Source organism: Gymnogyps californianus, chromosome 2, assembly GCF_018139145.2.
Source record: "Gymnogyps californianus isolate 813 chromosome 2, ASM1813914v2, whole genome shotgun sequence".
Taxonomy (NCBI): domain Eukaryota; kingdom Metazoa; phylum Chordata; class Aves; order Accipitriformes; family Cathartidae; genus Gymnogyps; species Gymnogyps californianus.
The window spans coordinates 157,505,918-157,526,406 of NC_059472.1; the positions used below are offsets into that span (position 1 = coordinate 157,505,918).

At 38.5% G+C, this 20,489-nt stretch overlaps 1 protein-coding gene across 1 annotated transcript in view; it reads left to right on the forward strand.

Moving 5' to 3' along the window:
• Positions 1-20,489, forward strand: part of PTPRN2 (protein tyrosine phosphatase receptor type N2) — a 599,582-nt gene that overhangs the window by 191,594 nt on the left and 387,499 nt on the right. Inside the window, exons 7-9 of the mRNA XM_050890935.1 lie at positions 3,503-3,757; positions 5,703-5,743; positions 7,583-7,956. Coding sequence (XP_050746892.1) covers positions 3,503-3,757; positions 5,703-5,743; positions 7,583-7,956 — 670 coding nt within the window. The remainder of the gene's footprint in view (positions 1-3,502; positions 3,758-5,702; positions 5,744-7,582; positions 7,957-20,489) is intronic.

Genomic DNA, 20,489 nt, shown 5'->3' on the forward strand with positions numbered 1-20,489 from the left:
AAGCCTAGCGAAAACTTTTGTTGCAGTTTGGATCAATTTGCTCTTGTAGATTACCTTCCTAAACAAAAGCATTTGGTCACTATGTTTTTACTATATCATTGAATTCATAACAGGGGATGGATACAATACAATGAAATGTGGAAAGGAAAGTATTCAGAGTTTTCTGTGAAGTGTTACTCAGCTTCCATCAAACTTCAGTCCTAATTTTGCTGCCTCCAAATATCTTGGCCCAGAGAGTTTGGCATAGATAGTGAGATTAAGTCTTTGACTCTCGTTACTGAACACTTGCTTTCCTGTACAAAGCACTCTGCTATTTCAGTATGGTACCATAATCTTTGTTGGCTGCCACAGTTTGAAGTGGCATCATAGATTTAACCTATCTTTTTTATTGATAGGTGCACTTAAGTGTGTTTAAAACTATGTTTTTTTAAGTAAGTTTCAAAAGTTCACAACATACAACCTCAGCTGAATTTTGTAATGAAATCAGTAGACTTTTGTAATATCATCATGGTGGATTATTGGAAAGATGTATCCTTTTAACCTGGAAAAGTACATCAAAGAACCACCTTCCCTGTGTGTCAAAACCCTCTTTGACTCACAGTAAACCTACTATTTAAGCTGCTTAAGTTATCTTGGTTTATATTGACTAATTAGTTTAGGGAAAATGGCATTAGTTTAGTTGGTGAATTATGGGTAAGGTCGGAGGAAATTCATCTCTGCCTTGAGATGGCATTGAGAAGCTGATGATCAGCTGCAGGCTCTGACCTCTTCAGCTAACACTGTGGGGTCCAAAAAATGACAGACATGTCCAAAGTCTTGGCATCTTTTTCCCAATTACAAATAATCCTTGATTCTTGTCTCCCTGCAAAACTACAGATGTTCTGCTGCCTCTTCCCTAGAGCAGAAGAGTCTCTAATTCTTCTTCTTTCCTAGTCTCTAACTGCTTCTTCCTCCTTTGCTGTGAAAAGCAAAACCTTCTCTTTAGCCCATTTTCTGGGCTTTAGAGTGTAAGGCTTCCCCTTTACATGCCTACTTTTTAATTCACTTTTATGTAAGCCTGAAAGCTGACAACATGGTCCCAAAGTCTTGTTTACAGATGACGATGAACGTGTCCAACCACAGGGCTTAACAGGGAGAATGTTACTATAAGAAAAAAGGTTGGATGCTGCCTTCAAACTGCTCATATATGAATTCATACATGCAACAGAGATTTAAAAGCAGTCCATATCTTCCTCTTCTTACACAATACTACCTGTGTGAAAGAGTTTTCTTGCTTACATGCATATGCATATGTATGCTAAATTCCTGATCCACATGTATAAGCAGAACAGAGGCATGATTGAAAATGGTTTTGGTATGCTAGAGTAAGACCTACATTTAGTGTCTCATACTCTAAGGGGCATTAGGATGAGTTTTGCAGAGTTATACAGAATGGTAGTGAAGGATATATGCAGTCAGAAAAGTACCTTCCCTGAAGAGCTATTATGCTTCATCTTCTAACTCATCTTTAATATCCATTGTCCTTGAACTTCCTCATCTTCAAAACTTTTTTCACATCAAGGTTGTTTTGTTGTTTTATTTTTTGGGTTTTGGTTTTTTTTTCCCCCTAAATATAAGTCCATTTGCTTTTCCTGGCCTGGAGTGTCATCTTAACATTTCTTTCCTCAATGTGACTGGCAAAACATTCATAGCTGACAAACCAAAACAGTAAAGTTCACTTTTGACAAAATATATATTTTCCAAGAGAAATCAATACAATTTAGAAGGTTTGTCCATTACATATCTGTGTATGTAATGGACATATATCCATATCCAGTTTTAATTGAAGAGGAGCTTTTTGATTGAAAGACAAAATACCTGACTCTTTTTTTTCCAGAACTCTATATAGCTATGTGGTGGGTTGACCCTGGCTGGATGCCAGGTGCCCCCCGAAGCCACTCTATCACTCCCCTCCTAAACTGGACAGGGAACAGAAAATGTAAAGAAAGGCTCATGGGTTGAGATAAGGACAGGGAGAGCACTCAGCAATTACTGTCACGGGCAAGACAGACTCAACTTGGGGGGAAAAATTAGTTTAATTTATTATTAGTCAAATCAGAGTAGGATAATGAGAAATAAAACCAAATCTTAAAAACACCTTCCCCCCACACCTCCCTTCCTCCCGGGCTTAACTTTACTCCTGAATTTTCTACCTCCTCCCCTCCAGTGGTGTAGGGGGACAGGGAATGGGGGTTTCGGTCAGTTCATCACACGCTGTTTCTGCCGCTCCTTCCTCCTCAGGGGGAGGACTCCTCACACTCTTCCTGTCCTCCAGTTGTGGGATCCCTCTCACGGGAGACAGTCCTCCACAAACTTCTCCAATGTGAGTCCTTCCCACAGGCTACAGTTCTTCACAAACTGCTCCAGCGTGGGTCCCTTCCACGGGGTGCAGTCCTTCAGGAACAGACTGCTCCAGCGTGGGACCCCCGCAGGGTCACAAGCCCTGCCAGCAAACCTGCTCCAGTGTGGACTCCTCTCTCTCCACGGGTCCACAGGTCCTGCCAGGGGCCTGCTCCAGCGTGGGCTTCCCATGGGGTCACAGCCTCCTTCAGGCATCCCCCTGCTCTGGCGTGGGTTCCTCCATGGGCTGCAGGTGGATATCTGCTCCACCGTGGACCTCCATGGGCTGCAGGGGGACAGCCTGCCTCACCATGGTCTTCAGCACGGGCTGCAGGGGAATCTCTGCTCCGGCGCCTGGAGCACCTCCTCCCCCTCCTTCTTCACTGACCTTGGTGTCTGCAGAGTTGTTTCTCTCACATCTTCTCACTCTTCTGTTCAGCTGCAATTGCTGCTGCGCAGTAACTTCTTTTCCCTTTCTTAAATCTGTTATGCCAGAGGCGCTACCGCTGTTGCTGATGGGCTCGGCCTTGGCCAGCAGCGGGTCCATCTTGGAGCCATCTGGCATTGACTTTATCGGACGTAAGGGAAACTTCTAGCAGCTTCTCACAGAAGCCACCCCTGTAGCCCCCCTGCTATCAAAACCTTGCCACGCAAACCCAGTACAAGCTATTTACCTTGCAAAAAGCTGATCACCAAAGAAACCTGATCTCTAATAAACAGTAGTGTTGTTTGCACTATCTTAGTGTAGCTAAAAAAAGTTAAGCTACCTTAACACTTGTCTTCAGTATTTTGAGTCAGTTTAGACTAGGACACAACGCTCTTCTTGCAAAGAAAAAGTGAGTCCTTTATACCCCTCTTTCTAGGACAACTTGCAGGGTCATAGTGACATACATTCCCCAGTGCCTGACACGGATTCACCTTGTCATAAACTCTAACATCCATTTATAATACTGTGTTTTCTGTAAAGATGGCAGCATGAAAGTGTATGCACTCTTTTGGAAAACAGACACTCTTCATGAAGGAAAAGATGTCTTTTAGGGAAAATGAAAGATACTTACTGATACAAGCACATGTGCTTCATGTATGCAGCTAAATCTTGTGCTTATGTTTTTTTGTGATCCAGAGACACTTATTAAAGATGTGTTGAAGGACCTAGAGAAACACCAAGTGAATGTGGAGAATCTCAGCTCAACAGAACTGGATGAGATCGCTGATACTATCGCCAATGCAATTCAAACTGTTGGCATTCAGGAAGAAAAAGAAAAGGGTGCTGGAAAAACTAAAGAAGACAAAACAGAAGCACAAATGAAGAAAGGAGATGCTCAAGGAAGGGCAGAGGTTCAGACTGGATTAGTGGAAAACAGTGTTAATGTACCAGGTATTAATTCTAAGAGTTAAGTACAGCAAAAGATAGCTACCCTAATTTTCCTTTATTGTTTCACATTACTGCTAGACTTTTTAAAATCAATTTTAAAGAACTCAGGAGGGAAAGTTTCTGTATTTTTCCCCGAAGGCTGCAGAATTTTAGCTTTGTTGTTTTCTTTTTACAGCAGGTACTTATTTACCAAAAATGCATCTGTTTGTGAACCTTTGGTCTTCAAGCTTCACAAAAAAGATAAATCTACACACTCAATTATATTGAAATACAAATTGCTTTATGTGTGGTCTAATTTCCCTCTCTTGAAAAACAGATGTTTAAGCAAAATAATAATGAAAAATGGTTATATTCCAAGAACGTATTTCAAAATATGTGGAGGGAAAAAATTATGTTTTACAGATAATGGTTCTTTAATGTACCACAATTACTTGCAGAAGAAAGTCTTAGATAGGGACAGGTAGAAAACTACTCATTCCCTTTCCTGCTTAGGGAAATAAAAGAGTTATTATGGTTATTTGCTTCTGTCTGGACACATATTTTCCTGGTGATGCAGATTCAGGAGCTACAGTAATTGCCATTAATGAGTTGATATCAGAGTGGGACCACTCACCCATTCTCTATTTTAGGAATGTTATGATATCTAGGACACCAAAAATATATGTGTCGTGGTTTAACCCCAGCCGGCAGCTCAACCCCACACAGCCGCTCGCTCACTGCCTCCTGGTGGGATGGGGGAGAGAATCGGAAGAGTAAAAGTGAGAAAACTCGTGGGTTGAGATAAAGACAGTTTCATAAGTAAAGCAAAAGCCGCGCACACAAGCAAAGCAAAACAAGGAATTCATTCACCACTTCCCATCGGCAGGCAGGTGTTCAGCCATCTCCAGGAAAGCAGGGCTCCGTCACACATAACGGTTACTGGGGAAGACAAATGCCATCACTTTGAACGTCGCCCCCTTCCTTCTTCTTCCCCCAGCTTTATATGCTGAGCATGACATCATAAGGTATGGGATATCCCTTTGGTCAGTTGGGGTCAGCTGTCCCAGCTGTGTCCCCTCCCAGCCTCTTGTGCACCCCCAGCCTCCTCGCTGGTGGGGTGGGGTGAGAAGCAGACAAGGCCTTGACTCTGTGTAAGCACTGCTCAGCAATAACGAAAACATCTCTGTGTTATCAACACTGTTTCCAGCACAAATCCAAAACATAGCCCCATACCAGCTACTATAAAGAAAATTAACTCTATCCCAGCCAAAACCAGCACAATATGCTATAAGGCATAAACAGTGATTTTAACTTACTGTCTTTTTTTGTGGTGATATACTGAAATCCTTACTAGTCAGGGATATTCTGGTTATTTTAATTGCCAATTCTTTTTGTAGATTAAAATAAGCAGACTTAAGGGTTTGTCCTGAATCATGCTGGGAGAAATGAATAAGACTCAGTTCATAAACCAAAAAGCCAGCATTATTTGACTGAGGGTAGCGATGTAACTGCATATGATCACTGTAGTTAAACTGTAACATGGGTTTGGTAGACGATATCTATTGAAATAAGTCGTCTTCTTCCACCAAAAAGTGTATGAGGGATGTATATGTTTCCTTTTTCTTTAATGTAAATGTCCATTCAGCTAGCTAGAGCCATTTTATTGTTTTTTGCTTAGATATTGATAAACTGATATGAAGATTGGACACTTAATTAGCAAAATAACACTATTACATTGGCTTTTGAAGTACTCTGTCTATTGATCTTGCATTAATTTGCTGTTGAAGTGGGGTTGGAATAACAATACTGAATTATACAGTGCTCTTTACTCTGCCCTTTCAGCTTTGATGTCTTAATGTTTAAATTGCATGAAAAGGCCACCACTACAAAGCAGCCTATAAGCGGTGTTTGTTTCATATATGATGTTTTCCCTTCATAACTATGTATTTGTGCTTTTCATATCCTACAGACGATGGAGTGCATGAAGCCAGTGTGAGAACTGATAAAGAGGTAGAGTACCAGTATTCTAACAAAACAAGTATTCCATCTCAGAATATCAGGTTTATATACAGTGAAGGTCAAAAACACACTTCTGAAATATAAGACTTGTTTTGTGTCTTGTGTGGATATAATTCAATATCACAGCATAGGCATATTGGTTTTGATGCATTGAAATATTAAATGAACATTTATTTAAACCTTAACGAAAATGAGTTTTGCAGTTCAAAAAACAAAATCAAGTCCTGTTTTGCCCTTCTTTCATTTGTCAATAGACAGAATTCGTAACAGATCCCAAAGTTCAGACAAACTCAGGCTTTTCCTCAGGTTAGTAAATTTTGAGTATTGAGGTGTTCTTGAAAACACCCTTCTTTCACCTGTCCTTTGGCTCTTAGTTCTGGGGAATGTAAGCATCCTTGCTCAGATAATCTCTCTGGTTTTCAGAAGCAGATGAGTAAACGTATTCCCTCTGAGGGCATGTGTTTGTAGGAGGGTTCAAAATTCCTTCTCCTTTCATGGGATCTGTCATTCTTCACTTTTTCACTTTGTCATTAATTCTTCCAAATCATTCAATATCAGAGGTATTTCAAAAGCTCTAGGCATTACATCTCATACCATAAGTGGTAACATCAAATTTGGAATTTTAATCCAGATTACTTTCACAATATTCCTCATGAGCTTTGAATCATATCCTATAGACTTATGTCCAATATTTAGCCATTTTTGAGGTATATTAATCTTTCTTTTTCTGGATTGCATGAAGCAGAAAAATCTCAAAGAAATATTTTTTAAAACTGCTGTGAAACTTCTCCTACTATATACTCTATCACAAGCTAATACTGCAAGACTCATAAATGGGCAAACCCTCTTGTATTCACAGTAAAATCTCTTTAGTAGCTGCCCTTCTAACCAAGCAAGGAAAACGCACAAGTGGACAATGTGGCAGGCATTTTAACCACCCACATGAAATTCTTCAAGGAATGAAGCGCTGCACTCACAATAGACTTACAGAGGATTCCATGTATAGATTTCTTAGTGACAGTTTGAATAGGGGATGAGATAGAAAAGAATATATTGTGACACAGAGCACAAAGTGCCCATTAGCCACCGTTTCCTCCCAAATGCTTGGCTGCAATAAACTTATATAATGAAACTACATAACGAATTGTTCCAGGCATGTGTTTTGACTTTTGCTCATTTGCTTATTGTTTTGATTTATTAGACAGATTTTTTTCTGTGATCATATGTTTAGCTTAGTGGATCACTCACACACAGTTTGTCACAATTTCTAGAGATGAATAAGTGAAATATAATTCATCACATAATATCTGTTCCCTTTCCTGTGTTATGACTTGTGACACTCAAGAGGTATGCATGTTTCCAGTCCCAACACTTAGGCATATTGATGGATATTTCTATTATTCCTCCTTTTCATAATTTATTTGATAACAAAGTTTTATTCTCATCAATACTTAAACACACAGACAGATGAAAATGAACACTATGAAAATACCATCAGCATTTTCTTCCAGCTGTTCAAGACAGAGAAAAGGCTATCTGGATTCTGTGATATTTGAAGAAGAAAGTAACTGTTAACTATAGAATTTCTTTGCCCTTATTAGAGATGTTGAAAAATACAGTGGCATAGTTTAATGCTCTTTTATTATTACTGAATAAACATTATGTTCTTACATAGTCTGGCAGCCTATAGAAATTAAGAAAATGACCATGCAACATTTGTATGAATAGACTCTACCATATCAATAAGAGTTTGAAAGATTATATCCAGGTTTGGTTCACTATAACATTCCTGTGTTTAATTTTCAAAATAATAATATTCTTTTAATACAGGAGAACACTGAAAAACTAGTTAACTTCCTGAACGAGAATCCATTACCTGAAAATATGCCTAAAGACCTTATACCTGAAGAATCTACTAAGACAGAAACCAAGAAATCTGAAGACACTGACTCTTCTTCCTCAGAAGAAGTAAATGCTGGTGTGGAAAATGTAAAAAGTGAGACTTTCTCAAGGGAACTGACAGCTGCAAAGAACAGTGAATCTGACACCAAAGACCAGAGCGAGACCCGCTACTGGATTAAGAACGCTTTAATGCAGGATGGAAACTCCTATGAAAAGCCTCAGAAAAATATGGGACAAGGCTTACAACTTGAAGTGAAGTCTTCTGAGGAGAAAGAATACGGCTATATTGTGACAATGAAAGAGTAAGTATAGCAGCCAATTTGAATGGCATTTTTAACTGGAGAAAAGATAAAGTCATTGCACCTAATGAAATATGAATGTACAAGAGGAAAATGCCACAGGCCTGATTTTTAATACATCTGAAACTGTTTGGAACCTGTTCAGGACTTTGATGAAAATACAAGAAAACAGTCCCATCTTCTTACTGTTGCCTTTCCTCCAATGCGGAAGATATTTAGCTTGTAGGTCTTTTGCTTAGACCTCTCTCTATCTTCTCATGTTCCGGTGACCTTCCAATATGTCAGTAACTGTGCTTATGGTTAGGATGTGGGCTTTAAATATTTGACTTGAAAGTAGCCTAAATATCAATGCCTGAGTCATTCTTTCAAAAAATGACACACAATAATAAAGCACAATATTTCCTCTGTGGTTTCATTTTGATCTGAAAATAACACATACAGGAATCCAAACACCACATATGCAGCTAGTTTAGAAAGAAAGACCTAATGAGTTCAGGTCATGTCACTAATGAATTTGACATTTAATACTATACTTTCAAAAGACAGCGTTTTTCCCCTAGTGGTGCACAGTGTATTACAGGAACATTTGGTAGTTTAGAATGATGTGGGCACTTTTACATCCTTTTCCCCTCTGTGAGAACAATATTATATTTGGTTAACGATCCTGACTCGTCTTCTGTAAGAAATTAGGAATTTCTAGGATGGGCTTACAAATCTCTTCCCAGCATTGTAGAGAAACTGAGACAGAAACTTCTGTAGCATGAATTGATTCTTTTGACTGTCTCAAACTTATTAATGGGATTGAAGGCAATAGGATTGTGGAGGATTCTTGTTTTTACTACACTGTGTTGCTTTGAAGTGCATGTGACTGGGTATCAGAGACAGCTTCTTGTTCGCCTTCTCCCAGGGGCCACACTTGAGAAAGATGGGATCATGAAGAAAGGAAGCCATTTGGGGGGAAGAGGTTTTCTACGGTGCATGGAGGGACAGGCAGAAGAGAGGAGAGTGAAAGCTGAGGCTCGGCAGCCTGCAAACATTGGAGACAGACAGAGACAGAGACTTCTCAAAAAGTGGGGAATAAACACCCACTCCTCAGAGATAATGGAAGGAATATATTTCATAGGGACTCAGAGGTTACCCTGCAGAAAATAAAAGTTACTTAGTTACTGGAATGACAGATGCTGAAGGAAAGGGCTTGCCTTGTGAGGACATAATGGGGATGAGAGTTATGTTAACAGATTCTTGCATTGCTATCATGTCCCATCCTGAGTTTTATTTGTACCATTTTAGTGTTAAATTCTATTCTCTTTCTAAAGCAACCCGGCTCTAGAGTTTAGAAAAGACCTTTTGGGAGTTTTTGAGTACTTGCTTTAAGGAAAGTCCCAAATGATTTGAGGTCCTCATACTTCTTTTAACTTGTCTGTGTGTCGATAACCACTGTTAATCATTATTTAATGACCAAGTGCTTTGGATTTAATTAACCAGTTTTAAACTGCTTTTCCAATTACACTTTTCAGTTGCTTTCCTGTAATGTTCATTTTTGTTGACTAGTTCCTGTAGCAGGCTCACTATTCTCAAGAAGCTGCTCCAGGGGAAAGCCAGTTATTACAGAATATTCTTACAGTTTTTGGTCTAGATCGTACCTTAGTCCTACAAATAGGTTATATTTCTATTTGTTTTTTGCCAAGGAGGCACTAAGGAGTCTCCTTCTGTGTTTTTGAAACCAGTCTACCACAAATTGATGGCATACCCTAGTTTAATGACACCATTTCCCTTGACCATCCAGACTTATTTGGCTCATAAATTCTCTAAAAGCTTAGAGATTTCACAGCCCTGTGTAATGGGAGACATTCTGACTTTCAGTCTTCACAGCACATAGATTCTTCACTGTGTCTTCTTATCTGATTTTCTTCCTAGCTAGTCCCCTGCTGATGGGTTTTCCCCGAATTTTTTCTGTTATTATTCAATGAAACTTGCTGAAGAAGGTAATTTGTCCAAAGGTTCTTGGTCCTAGAGGACTCCATATACACAAATATAATTTAGCATAGTTTGTTCAGCTTCTTTACCATTTTCAATACCAGAAAGACAAAAAATACTTTTCTTATATATTAGATTATCACAATTTTAGTAACTTTTGGGCAAGATGCTTTTAGATAAACATTGGGATGTTGTTAAAAATGCTCAGAAACTACGAGAAAAAAATTTGAAATGAGTTAGATGAAACTACTTCAAATGGTTTGAATTAAAAAATATAAGTTTATCAAAATAATTTTATTTTTTAATGGTAACCAGCTCATTGCACAAAGCACATACTATCTGTATTCAGAAAACTTAACTGATAACTCCTCTCTACATTCTTAGCACTTTGAGTACAACTAGATGTCATCTTCTCCAAAGACACCGTAGAGAAAAAGAGAATAGGCTTTCATGCTTTTTTTTCGGTTCCTAATCTAGAATGAGTTAATTATTAAAGAGAATTAGCTGATTGAGTTGAACTAAAGAAAAATTCCTTTTGTACCAGGATTACGTTGCATTCAATCTCCAGCAAACAGATTTTGATTCAGGGTTCTTAGCCAGTGACTTATAACTCTTCAGTGATTTGACCCTCCTCAGCATTTCAACTCCAAAATATACTGGTTTAAGTTTTGTTGCTGTCGTTAAAATTGTTTGTTTTGAATAGGTCTATCTGAAATGGCAGAGTAAAATGAACCATATTTTGCAAAACAAAATTTATATATTCTGGAATTTTATAAGAATAACAAAACCTGTTCAGAAAATTCCACATGCTAAAAATGGACTTGTCCACTTGTCCACTTCTACAGGGATCTGTTAAGTACTAATATTTCCCATAACCATTTCTTTAGTACATAAAGTGGTCTTAGAGAGCAATTGGATCAGCGTAGCCGAGAGTTTCAGTAAGGACTTGTTTTCATTAATGTTGCTGTAATTGTATTTTTTCTTGAGGGAGAGAGGATAGAGAAAGGGATGTTTGTTAACTATCACTGCACAGAAGAGAAATTTTAATGTCCTTTTAAGGAACATTTCTTTAGTAAGCTTCCTGTATCATTAAGTTTTTGTACCGAAAATCTTACTGGCTGTTTGCAGTAAATAAATAGTATTAATAAATGCCTTAGGTGTATGCTACACCTTTATGTATAACTGTACATGCATGTTATATTCATACAGCGAAGTAAAGGGGCTAGAACTACTCCTAGTCAGATCTTTAATCTATGTCAGTCTAAAATCACTCCTGTTTGAGAGGTGATTGTAGTCTGTAAGTACTGAGGAAATTGATTTCACCACTGGTCTTTGATATTTTATGGTTGGACTCAATATCTTGAAGATATTTTCCAACCTAAATGATTCTATGATTCTATGCTTTTGTGTTTAGATCTTTATGCTTTTTTAAAGTTTTCTATTTTAAATAGAGAGGAAACTGGAGCTAAAGGTAGTCATGAAATATATCTTTCTAACAGTCTGAGTCTTAGACAAATGCATGTGAAGTATCTTTCTTGCAGCAATTAGCACATTTAAGATTATAAACCTAAAATTATGATTTAGGTAGGTTTTTTTAATCCATTCTTAATTTGTGTACACAAAATGAAATGCCAAAATATAACGAGAGGTACTTATTTATTTTCCAATACTACATCTTTGTATGGTTTTCTTCCTCCATAAAGCGATAGGTCATAGTTTCAATCCATCAATTCTTATTGGCCATGATTTTTTGGGGCAGCGAAGCTTCGTTTTTACAGCTGAAACAGTGGTCTTTTGGTGAGAAAGGGAAGTAGTCCAACATATTTGTACACTGAGGATAATAGCTTGAGTTCTTTTCACCTTCTGATCTGAAAATGGAACTGAAAAGATTATACTCAGTTGTATAGTTGACAGATGTCAGGGGTGATCCATTCACTATTAGATTCTCAGGCTTCCGTGGCTTTGCAAGTGTGATCCAAGGAGATATTAAGATTGCTTCAGTGAATTCCTAAGATGCCAGCTTTTAATTGTGCCACAAAGCAAAGATAAACATTTCCATGTAGTACTTGAAGAAAAGATTTGTGATAGTTTAAAGACTTGTCAAAATGGCAGTCTGATTGTCAATGGCAAGAACAATAGGTCACTCCTGCTGTGTTTGTCGAGTGACCTTTCGGATGGTTGGAGCAGTGCAATCCATACCAATCCATAATATCCATCAGTGCTAAGCTTCAGAATGAATTGACAGTTTCAGTGTAGAAAATTGTCCGGCAAATCCTCCACTGTGCTGCTTCAGCACTTTATTATGCTGAGAAACCAATCAAATTGGGTGATTTACTTTGTTTACTCTTTTCTCCTTCAAAAAATTGGTATTCTACCACTGTAGGATTTGTGTGAAAGAGGTTTGTTTCTTTCTCAGTGTAACTGCTTTGAACTGTTTCTACTAATTTTAGCTCTGAAATTCTGAAGTAATCTTACAAAACAAAGTTATCAACAGGATGTTATTTTCATTTGTATGCTACTTTGGCCGTAGTTATAAAATACTTCTCCATTATAGTGGGGATACATCAGTGTGAGCTCTCAAATCAGAGCAGTCTTTGCCTTTGGACAAAAGAACTCTTCCTGTTTTCTGAAATTCTAGTTCTTCAAGTATGGAAAACCTTTTTTTAGGTGGGAAAAAATGCCAACACTCCCATTTGTCTGGCAGGATATGCTCTAAGCTGAGGGCCAAGATCCCACAATAAAAACATTTAAACAGTGTTTAACCTCCTGAGTCTCTCATGAGGAAACCTGAAGCCTGACTTTCCAGAACATGTAGTTCTTACCACCTCCAGTAAAACTAAACGCAAGCTGCTGCATGCTCAGCAGTTTAAATAGTCAAGCTGGTGTGCAATTTCTTAAATATGAGATTGAGTAGTTAGACTTAAATGCACTAGGAAAAATCCTAATCTGAGAGTAGAAAGTTCATCGCTTTTCACTGTTTATTACAGTCTTTCGAACTTCAAAGTTAAGTCATGCTTTTCTGAAGCCATGCTTGGACACCCAATGCAGAGGAACCTGTTCTGTTTTGTGATTCATCAGAATGCATGTGCTTGCAGTTTTTCACATAAATACAACATCACAGACAGCTCATGGCAGCTCTGTTAGCTTGTGAGCCAACTTCTGGCACTGTTGTATTAGTCAATTCCTGGGTATTTCGTGTTTTGTCATATGCTAACTCTCAATTCCAGACTGTCTATGTAAAATTATATAGGCTGTAAATCTGTTCACAACATGTTAACTTAATTGGATCATACATGCATTTCTATGCATTTAATTTGAGGTAGCTAGTATTCTGCTTAGATGCTGTGAAAAAGCTCAAAATGGATCTTGTGTTCATAGTATAAAATTGCTATGGAATATAATTAGTCTGACCAATTTAATGTGCTGAAGGGTTAGGTTAGTTCCAAATGCTTGATATTATTTCTCCACCTTTACAAAGGTGATAAATGATACTGCTTTGCATATGATGATTACTTTCTGCAGGATAGTGTTCAGGTTAGGACCCTGAAGCTGGGTTGTACAGAACTCTTGGTTTATTCCCCAAGTTTTCTGTCTTCCTAGGCAAGTCATTAAAGAATTGTATTTTTATGATCTTCATTATTTGTTTCCCCTACCAGGTTAAAATATTTAGTGCATTTAAAAATGAAATTTAAAATAAACAGGAGAAAATGAATCACAATATCTACAGCAATGAAACGGGGCTGATGATAGGTTTTATTGTTCTTTGCTGTCTTGATGTTTCTTGGAAGCTGAGCTTTTGTATTGCATGAGGCTTTTCAGCTATTTTTTAGAAAATAATAACAAAATGGTCCTGTCCTTTAATATATATATACAAACAGAAACACTGATTTGACCTTCTCTGCATATCTCAACGTCCTCTTTGAAATTGTTATTCTACCTGCAAGTGCACTTTATCAAGGGAAAAAGATTTGTGCATATTCTTCACTTAACTTCTATAACTAGCTTTAAAAACTAAAAGGAATTATAACCATGCATAAAACAGAAAAGCTCTTACTACTAAAGTCTGTTAAAATCAGCAAAGGACAGCATTGCTCACATTAAAAAAGAAGTTAAATGTAAAATTTTTATCCCTCACTTTGTCACTTTTCCTAGCAGTCTCTACCCTTGTATAAATAAATTCCTTAAATGTCCATCATTGATTTTAAAGCCAAAAGTTTTGCTTCTGATAACATAGCTTGACCCCCTAGCTAAATAATACAGATGGAAAATACTTGCCTATGAATTTATCCAGTAGAGACAATTCTGTCATTGTGTCTCAGCACCATAACTGGTGCAGACACATAAATCTAGAATCTTCCTTGGCTAACTCTTCACAGGTAATTATTCACACTCCCTAGAGTTTTCTAGACATAAAATTATTTTTCCCTCTTTAATCTTCCAGTTTCCTTGTGATACTCAGAAAGTGACAGAGATCATATCCCCCACATTACCGCTTCACTGCCTTAATTCTGATATTATATATTCCCGTAAGAAAATGATACTTTATGCTTCTTATTCGTGCACAGAAAATAACAGAAAAACAGCAGTTGCTGTAGCTTTGCCATAGAGAGCAATAAATACTGGCTTTTTTTTTTTTCAATATGAGAGTTCAGCTTTGAATATTTTGAATTTCTTCTTATCTGTTGTATTTGCAGAGATAAGATGATAGTCTGTTCTACTTCTGTTGCCCTTAGCTTTTGTGCTTCCAAAATCTGTTGAAATATATTATCCCGGAACATGATTCTCACCTGCTCCCGTAGATCACTTTAGAAGAGAAGAGTCCTTCCAAGGGTCCATCTTTCCCTCCTCTTAGGGCTTCACTTCCCCAGATGTTTTTCTCTGCTTTCTGTTGGGACCAGATGTGCATTTTCACCTCTAGAGGAACATCCAGAGCAAAATTTTGAATTGATGTATCTGGTGACCAGCCGATCTGTCACACTAGCAACAGTAATGGCAAGGAATCATTCCGGTCCCTTGAGTCGAAAGGCAACTGGGTAGTCGAAAGGGTAATTGTAGGAGTGCTCCTGGAGTCCCCAGTAGTGCCACAGGGACTAGCTCACATTTGTATCTCTCCACTTAGCTGAACAGATACAACTGTTGGCCTAGTTTCCCAGAACAGACTTTCCCAGACACTTCCATTTCTGTCTTTCCATGCCTTCTGCGCCATGTTAGCATCCCTTGTTCGGGTATCACACGCCGGCTTTTTTGGGAGCGCAGCCGGTGCAGGTACTCCACAACCTCTGTGTGAGCAGGTTCAGGTTACTCTGCTGTCTCCAGGCTATAGACCTTTAATCGCTGAGGTGGCATGTTGCATGTCCACAAACTAGGGATGGGCCTGTGAGCTGTGCTTTGTTTTTATAAAGTGGTAGTCATTAAAACCCTGAGATGCTGCAATATCTCACAGTACCATATGGTTAATACTTTTAGTGTATCACAGTGTTTTTCGGGTAATTACCATGTAGTTCATTATAAGAGAGTGATGAATTTTAAGCTTTTGAAATGAGTGAGAAGGAGAAAGCCAAAGATCGGGATTCCTGGGAATGCAGCAAACTGAATCATAATGCGGTCTATTATCTACCAGTACTTTTTCATCAGTGCTGTTCTGCCCAGCCCTGGGAAGCTCAGATATAAAAATGTCATCATTTAATTTTCACGCCTGAAAATTTTTTGGAATTTCTTAACTCAGATAACATGTACACAATGTAAACGCCTGACCACTAAAAATTAGAATGAAATAATTTTAACCTCACACTAAATCATTTTTATTTCACGCAAATGAAATTTTGTAAGTAGAAAATCAGTGAGGACTAATTCAGAACAAAGAGAGTAAATCAGAACAGAGAAAACATTTTAAATTTTCTTTCAAGTAGATATTCTGGCTTTCCACTGGCACTTGTTTGAAGAAGGTATGCCACAATCTAAAGACCAGGTATATCTATTACAGAAATAAATTTAGAGTTAATTTCTTAATAGTGTGGAGAATTATTTTTATAAAAAGTCAGTTTTAAAATCTTTAAAGTTTGGATCTCTTACAGAAATTTTTGTGTTTCTTTAACTTCTTTCTTTTAACACTAGGTTGTTGGATATTCTTTGTAGTTTTCACTTTAAACCATTTGCGTTATAAATTGGTCTGGGCTTTAAGCTCCCTTGAAGAAAGAGGGAAGATATGAAGGAAGGGAAAGAATGAAAAGTTGGAAGTACATTAAAATGTGTATCATCAGTTGTCCTCAATCTCATTTATTAATTACTTGTATGAAGGAGTAATTTGATATGAAAGAACAATTTTGTGTTTTCAAGGCTTTTTCGCATCAGAGATTCAGGGTTCATGACAAGTGGACTCCAGTGCTGTTTCTAACATTCAGCTTAAAATGCATTAGGGAGTACTTTGGTGGGGTCCATTTCAGCCTCAGAAAGGAGGACATCACAATTATGGCACAGATTATTGCCATTATTTCCGTGCTTCTGCTAGTGACAAAGCATCTGTATGAATTTGTTGCTATTAACACAGCTGGAGGTAGTGCGTGTTTGAAGTAATGCAAGTACAGGCTGGCACAGTGTCACACTTCCATTATAATTCTAGAGAGTTGATCCTTCTCGACTTCTCTATCACTCTCGTGTTTCCATGATGCCGTTATCTCCTCTGACCTTCATAGCCTGACCACTGCCATTGATTTTCAGCAAGTGTCATTTGTGTTACAAATTGGTCTGGACTTGAATCTGTCTCTATTAAGAGGTTTAAATTCACACTTACTGGTGTTGGGAAAAGAGGGAAAAAATTACAGAAAGGGGGAATTTGCTGAGCTGTCAAAACAGAAGTAAGCTTAAAAAGGTTTTATGGCTAATAAAGCCTTTGAGGAAACAAGCATAGAAAAATGAAACTGCAGCCCAATGCAATAAAATTGTAGTGTCCTTAAAATGATTAGGAAAACAGTGCTGTGAAGTCAGACAGCTCTCCAAAAATCCAGTGAGTAGCTCTGTGCTCAGAAGTTATTTGGTTGCTTTCATGAATCCTGAATAAATGTGAACCATTTACAAAATTAATCATTATTTAACTAGATTTAAGGCACAGACTGCGTTCAAACCAAATTAAATCCATTTAGTACTGAAATACATTCTTTCTCTAAGTCTTTACTGGGGATGTGTGCTTCAAGACATATGAAACTACACTGAAACACGGACAAAAGACTCAAACTCAGACAGAGAAGGCAGGCTGTTGTAATGCCATGGACTTGAAGCATCCGTGCCCAGGACTTTCATTATAGATTATCGGATGAGTTACGCTCAGGGGCACTTCCAGACAAGAGAAATAAATACAATTTTGGTGTCTAAATGTTTTTTTAAGCTTGGTAGGCTCAGAAAGATTTTAATGGCAACACTACAAACTACTTTGGTGTTAAAACATTCCCAGTAGTCCTTGCTATGCCACTTACCTCCTCTGTAACCTGGAGCAAACCACTGTAATGTCTCAGTTTCTTCTCCATTGTATGCATAATATGCATCTTTCTTGTGATGAGTGAGACTTACTTTGTGTCTAGAAGAAGAGAAGTAGGAGTTGAAGAAGGCTGGATTTAATAGCTTTATACCGGTGGTTGCCAACCTGATGAGAATGGGAGAGTCATGTCACTGTGTTGCCATGTCTTCTCTGACATGCCATGTGCTACCTAAAGTGGCAGGAGCACTCACTCCTTCCGTGGGGCATGTGTAGATGACACCATACACCATTTATTCCCTCCTCAGACAAATGTGACATCTTTCCTCTGGATTGCAGGACGTGTGGCTCAGATGTCGGTAGCTAACAGCTAAATCAGCCAAGTTTGGTAAGTGACCTTTCAGGTCAGAAAATAGTGGTGTTGGTGTGCTAGAAAGTGCTGTGAAGCCAATTCCCAGGAGATAGGAGTCAGTGGGAAGAGGAGAGTGAAAATCTCTTGAGGAACCTTGGTAAAGCTATGTCTGTTTCTTGTGAAGGTATCAGCAGCTCTTCCATAGTTCAGTTACTACTGAAATTTGCACACAAAGAGGTTCACATCCTTCTATTTCATACTTCAGTAGTTGAGTTTCCCATTATGTTGCTTGTTAAAATATTTACTAATCTTAGCAGAAAAAAAAAAAGAAGGAAAAAAAAAGAGAAAAGAGAAAAACAAAAAAATTAAACCGTGTCCTTAAAATAAAAGCTTTCCTAGTATTGTTTTCAGCTTCTCTGAGGTGAGGTGCTGTGATCACTGACTCTGAGACCACATCAATAAGCTACTGTTCACATTTTAAGTCTTGGCTATTTATACCTGAAGGCCACTGAGCCTCTGTCTCCAGGAGGCAGTGCCAGGGACCCTCTCTTCTCCTTCATGGCAGCACCGCACCTGGAAGACCCTAAGGAGTGAAGCGCCTTCTGATGAGATACATCAGACTCTCCTGGGAGAAAAGCTGCTGTTGCAGCAAAACCGCAAGTTGTACCTACCCTTCAAGTCAACAGGAGATAAATGGGATGCTCTTCATACCGACTTTAAGGAGAGTGAGTCACAGAGCAAGGGCCAGGGTGTCACTGCGGATTAAGAACTGGTTATGAGATAGGAGAGAAAGATTCGTCATGAACTGCTGCTTCTCAGCATGTAGAGAGATTAGTGGTACCCCACAGGCAAATTGTCTCTGTTAGGAAGAACTATGGAGGATTTAGAAAAATTCCAGATGGATTTAAATACATTGAGGGATTAAGGAGCAAAATGGTAGATGAAATTCAGCTGGAATAAGTGTGACAGAATAATAGACATTAACAAAAATAGTCTTTTTTGGAAAAAAGAAAAAAGAAAGTATATTCTTAAAACTCCTCATAGTCTGGGCTCTGAGGCTGTGGAATATTTTGAAGAAAAGATTTGCTGTATTTAGATACATGAATCTTGCCCTTGGTATGGTGGCATATATTTTCAGACTTGAAAATTTAAAAGAAGGCATGCAAATCCTGAAGTCGGTGGCCCATTTCCCTGCCATATATTTCTAAAACACAAACTAGTCTAATATATGTCAATGAGGTCAAGAGTTCAGCAGGAGATTTTTTAAAAAGAGAGAGATTTTTATAAGTAATGAGCATCTACATAATCACATTAACTAATTATTTGTAGAATTATACCGTAATCTTATTTATTTTCAGAAGGAATACTCTTGCTGCAGGATATAAGGCAAGAGGGACTGATTTCTGATCTCTGTCTGTTCTTTGCCTAGGCTACAGTGCAGTGGGTGCACGTGGAAATAAAGTGCACAGCTGAGATTATCATCTCAATCTGGAAACACGAGTTTTATGTGTTTCATGAGGTTCATGTAAGCATAAAATGGCACCATTCTTGTCTCTGACCACTGGAGTCAGATACTGAATCAGTTGGAATCTGGTCTTTTCATGTATAATATTCTTATTTATTTGGTCAGGTGTCCCTAGTACTCCTGGGGTAGAATATGGGTGTTTTGCTACTTTTCGACTGGGCTTTGAGCAACTGCCTGAATACTGGCAATTTCATAGCAACCCTCACACCTTTTAAGCTTTTCCTCAGGGAACTGAGGCCAATGTTGAGTACTGTTACTGGACAACTTTTTTAACATCTTTCTTGATTTTTAGCAGTGTGAACACAACAGTGCCCAAGACAAAAAAAAAAAAAAGAATTAATGGTTTCTGTCTGTCACAGCATTGTTTTTCCCAGGGTAGACTGCACCTTAAGTAGTCCTTGCAGAGATGTATCTGAGCTGACCACTTCTCTCACCCTCCCTCTGAACTTTTCCAGAATTATCTTGGACTTTATTTTATTTCTTAGGTCTTATTTTTGGACTCTCCTGTATTTACTGCTGGCTTAAGAAAATCAGGCAGTAACATGTCTGAGGTGGTTTAAAATAACGTCCGGTCTTGTGCTGGTGGCTGCTGCTGAGAACTGACTCAAGGTCTGGCATTAGTAGGTACTGCTGAGGATGTGCTCCCTTCAGCAATTGCTCTTCTCACTCCTTCTTGATCCCAGCAGCAGGAACTGGACATTGCTTTCCCCCTCTTTACCCTTTTCTCTTGACTGCTTTTAGCAGGCAAAGCAGTCATAGTTGGTATACACCAGCCCCTTGCCCGTGGAGAGGCAGCGCTCAAGTCCTGGTATTCTGCCTCCTCCGCTTCTCCTTGCCAAGCAATGCACTGAGAGTGGAGATACAGTGTGAAAGGAATCAGGCCTGATACTGGTCCATGAAGCTGGGTGGTTAAAAGTGCTGAAGCTACTGTCACCTGTTCAAATAGACCCCCTCTACGAGATTTAATCTTTTGTATTTTTTAGAGCAAATAATAAGCAAACAGACAGTTCCTAGTGTATCCGTAAGTCATTTTAAAGAAGCTCTGAAATACCTCCATACACCTCAGAGTCTCATTGCTCAGCCTGAGCCCTGTGACAAATATACCTGCTCTTTTCCAGGCATGGAGGGAGGATGGCAGCTTGTGCTGGAGCTGGCTGGGCTGTTTCGCCCAGCTTCCCATCAGCAGGGAGTTTGCCTGCAGCCTAGTCAATGCT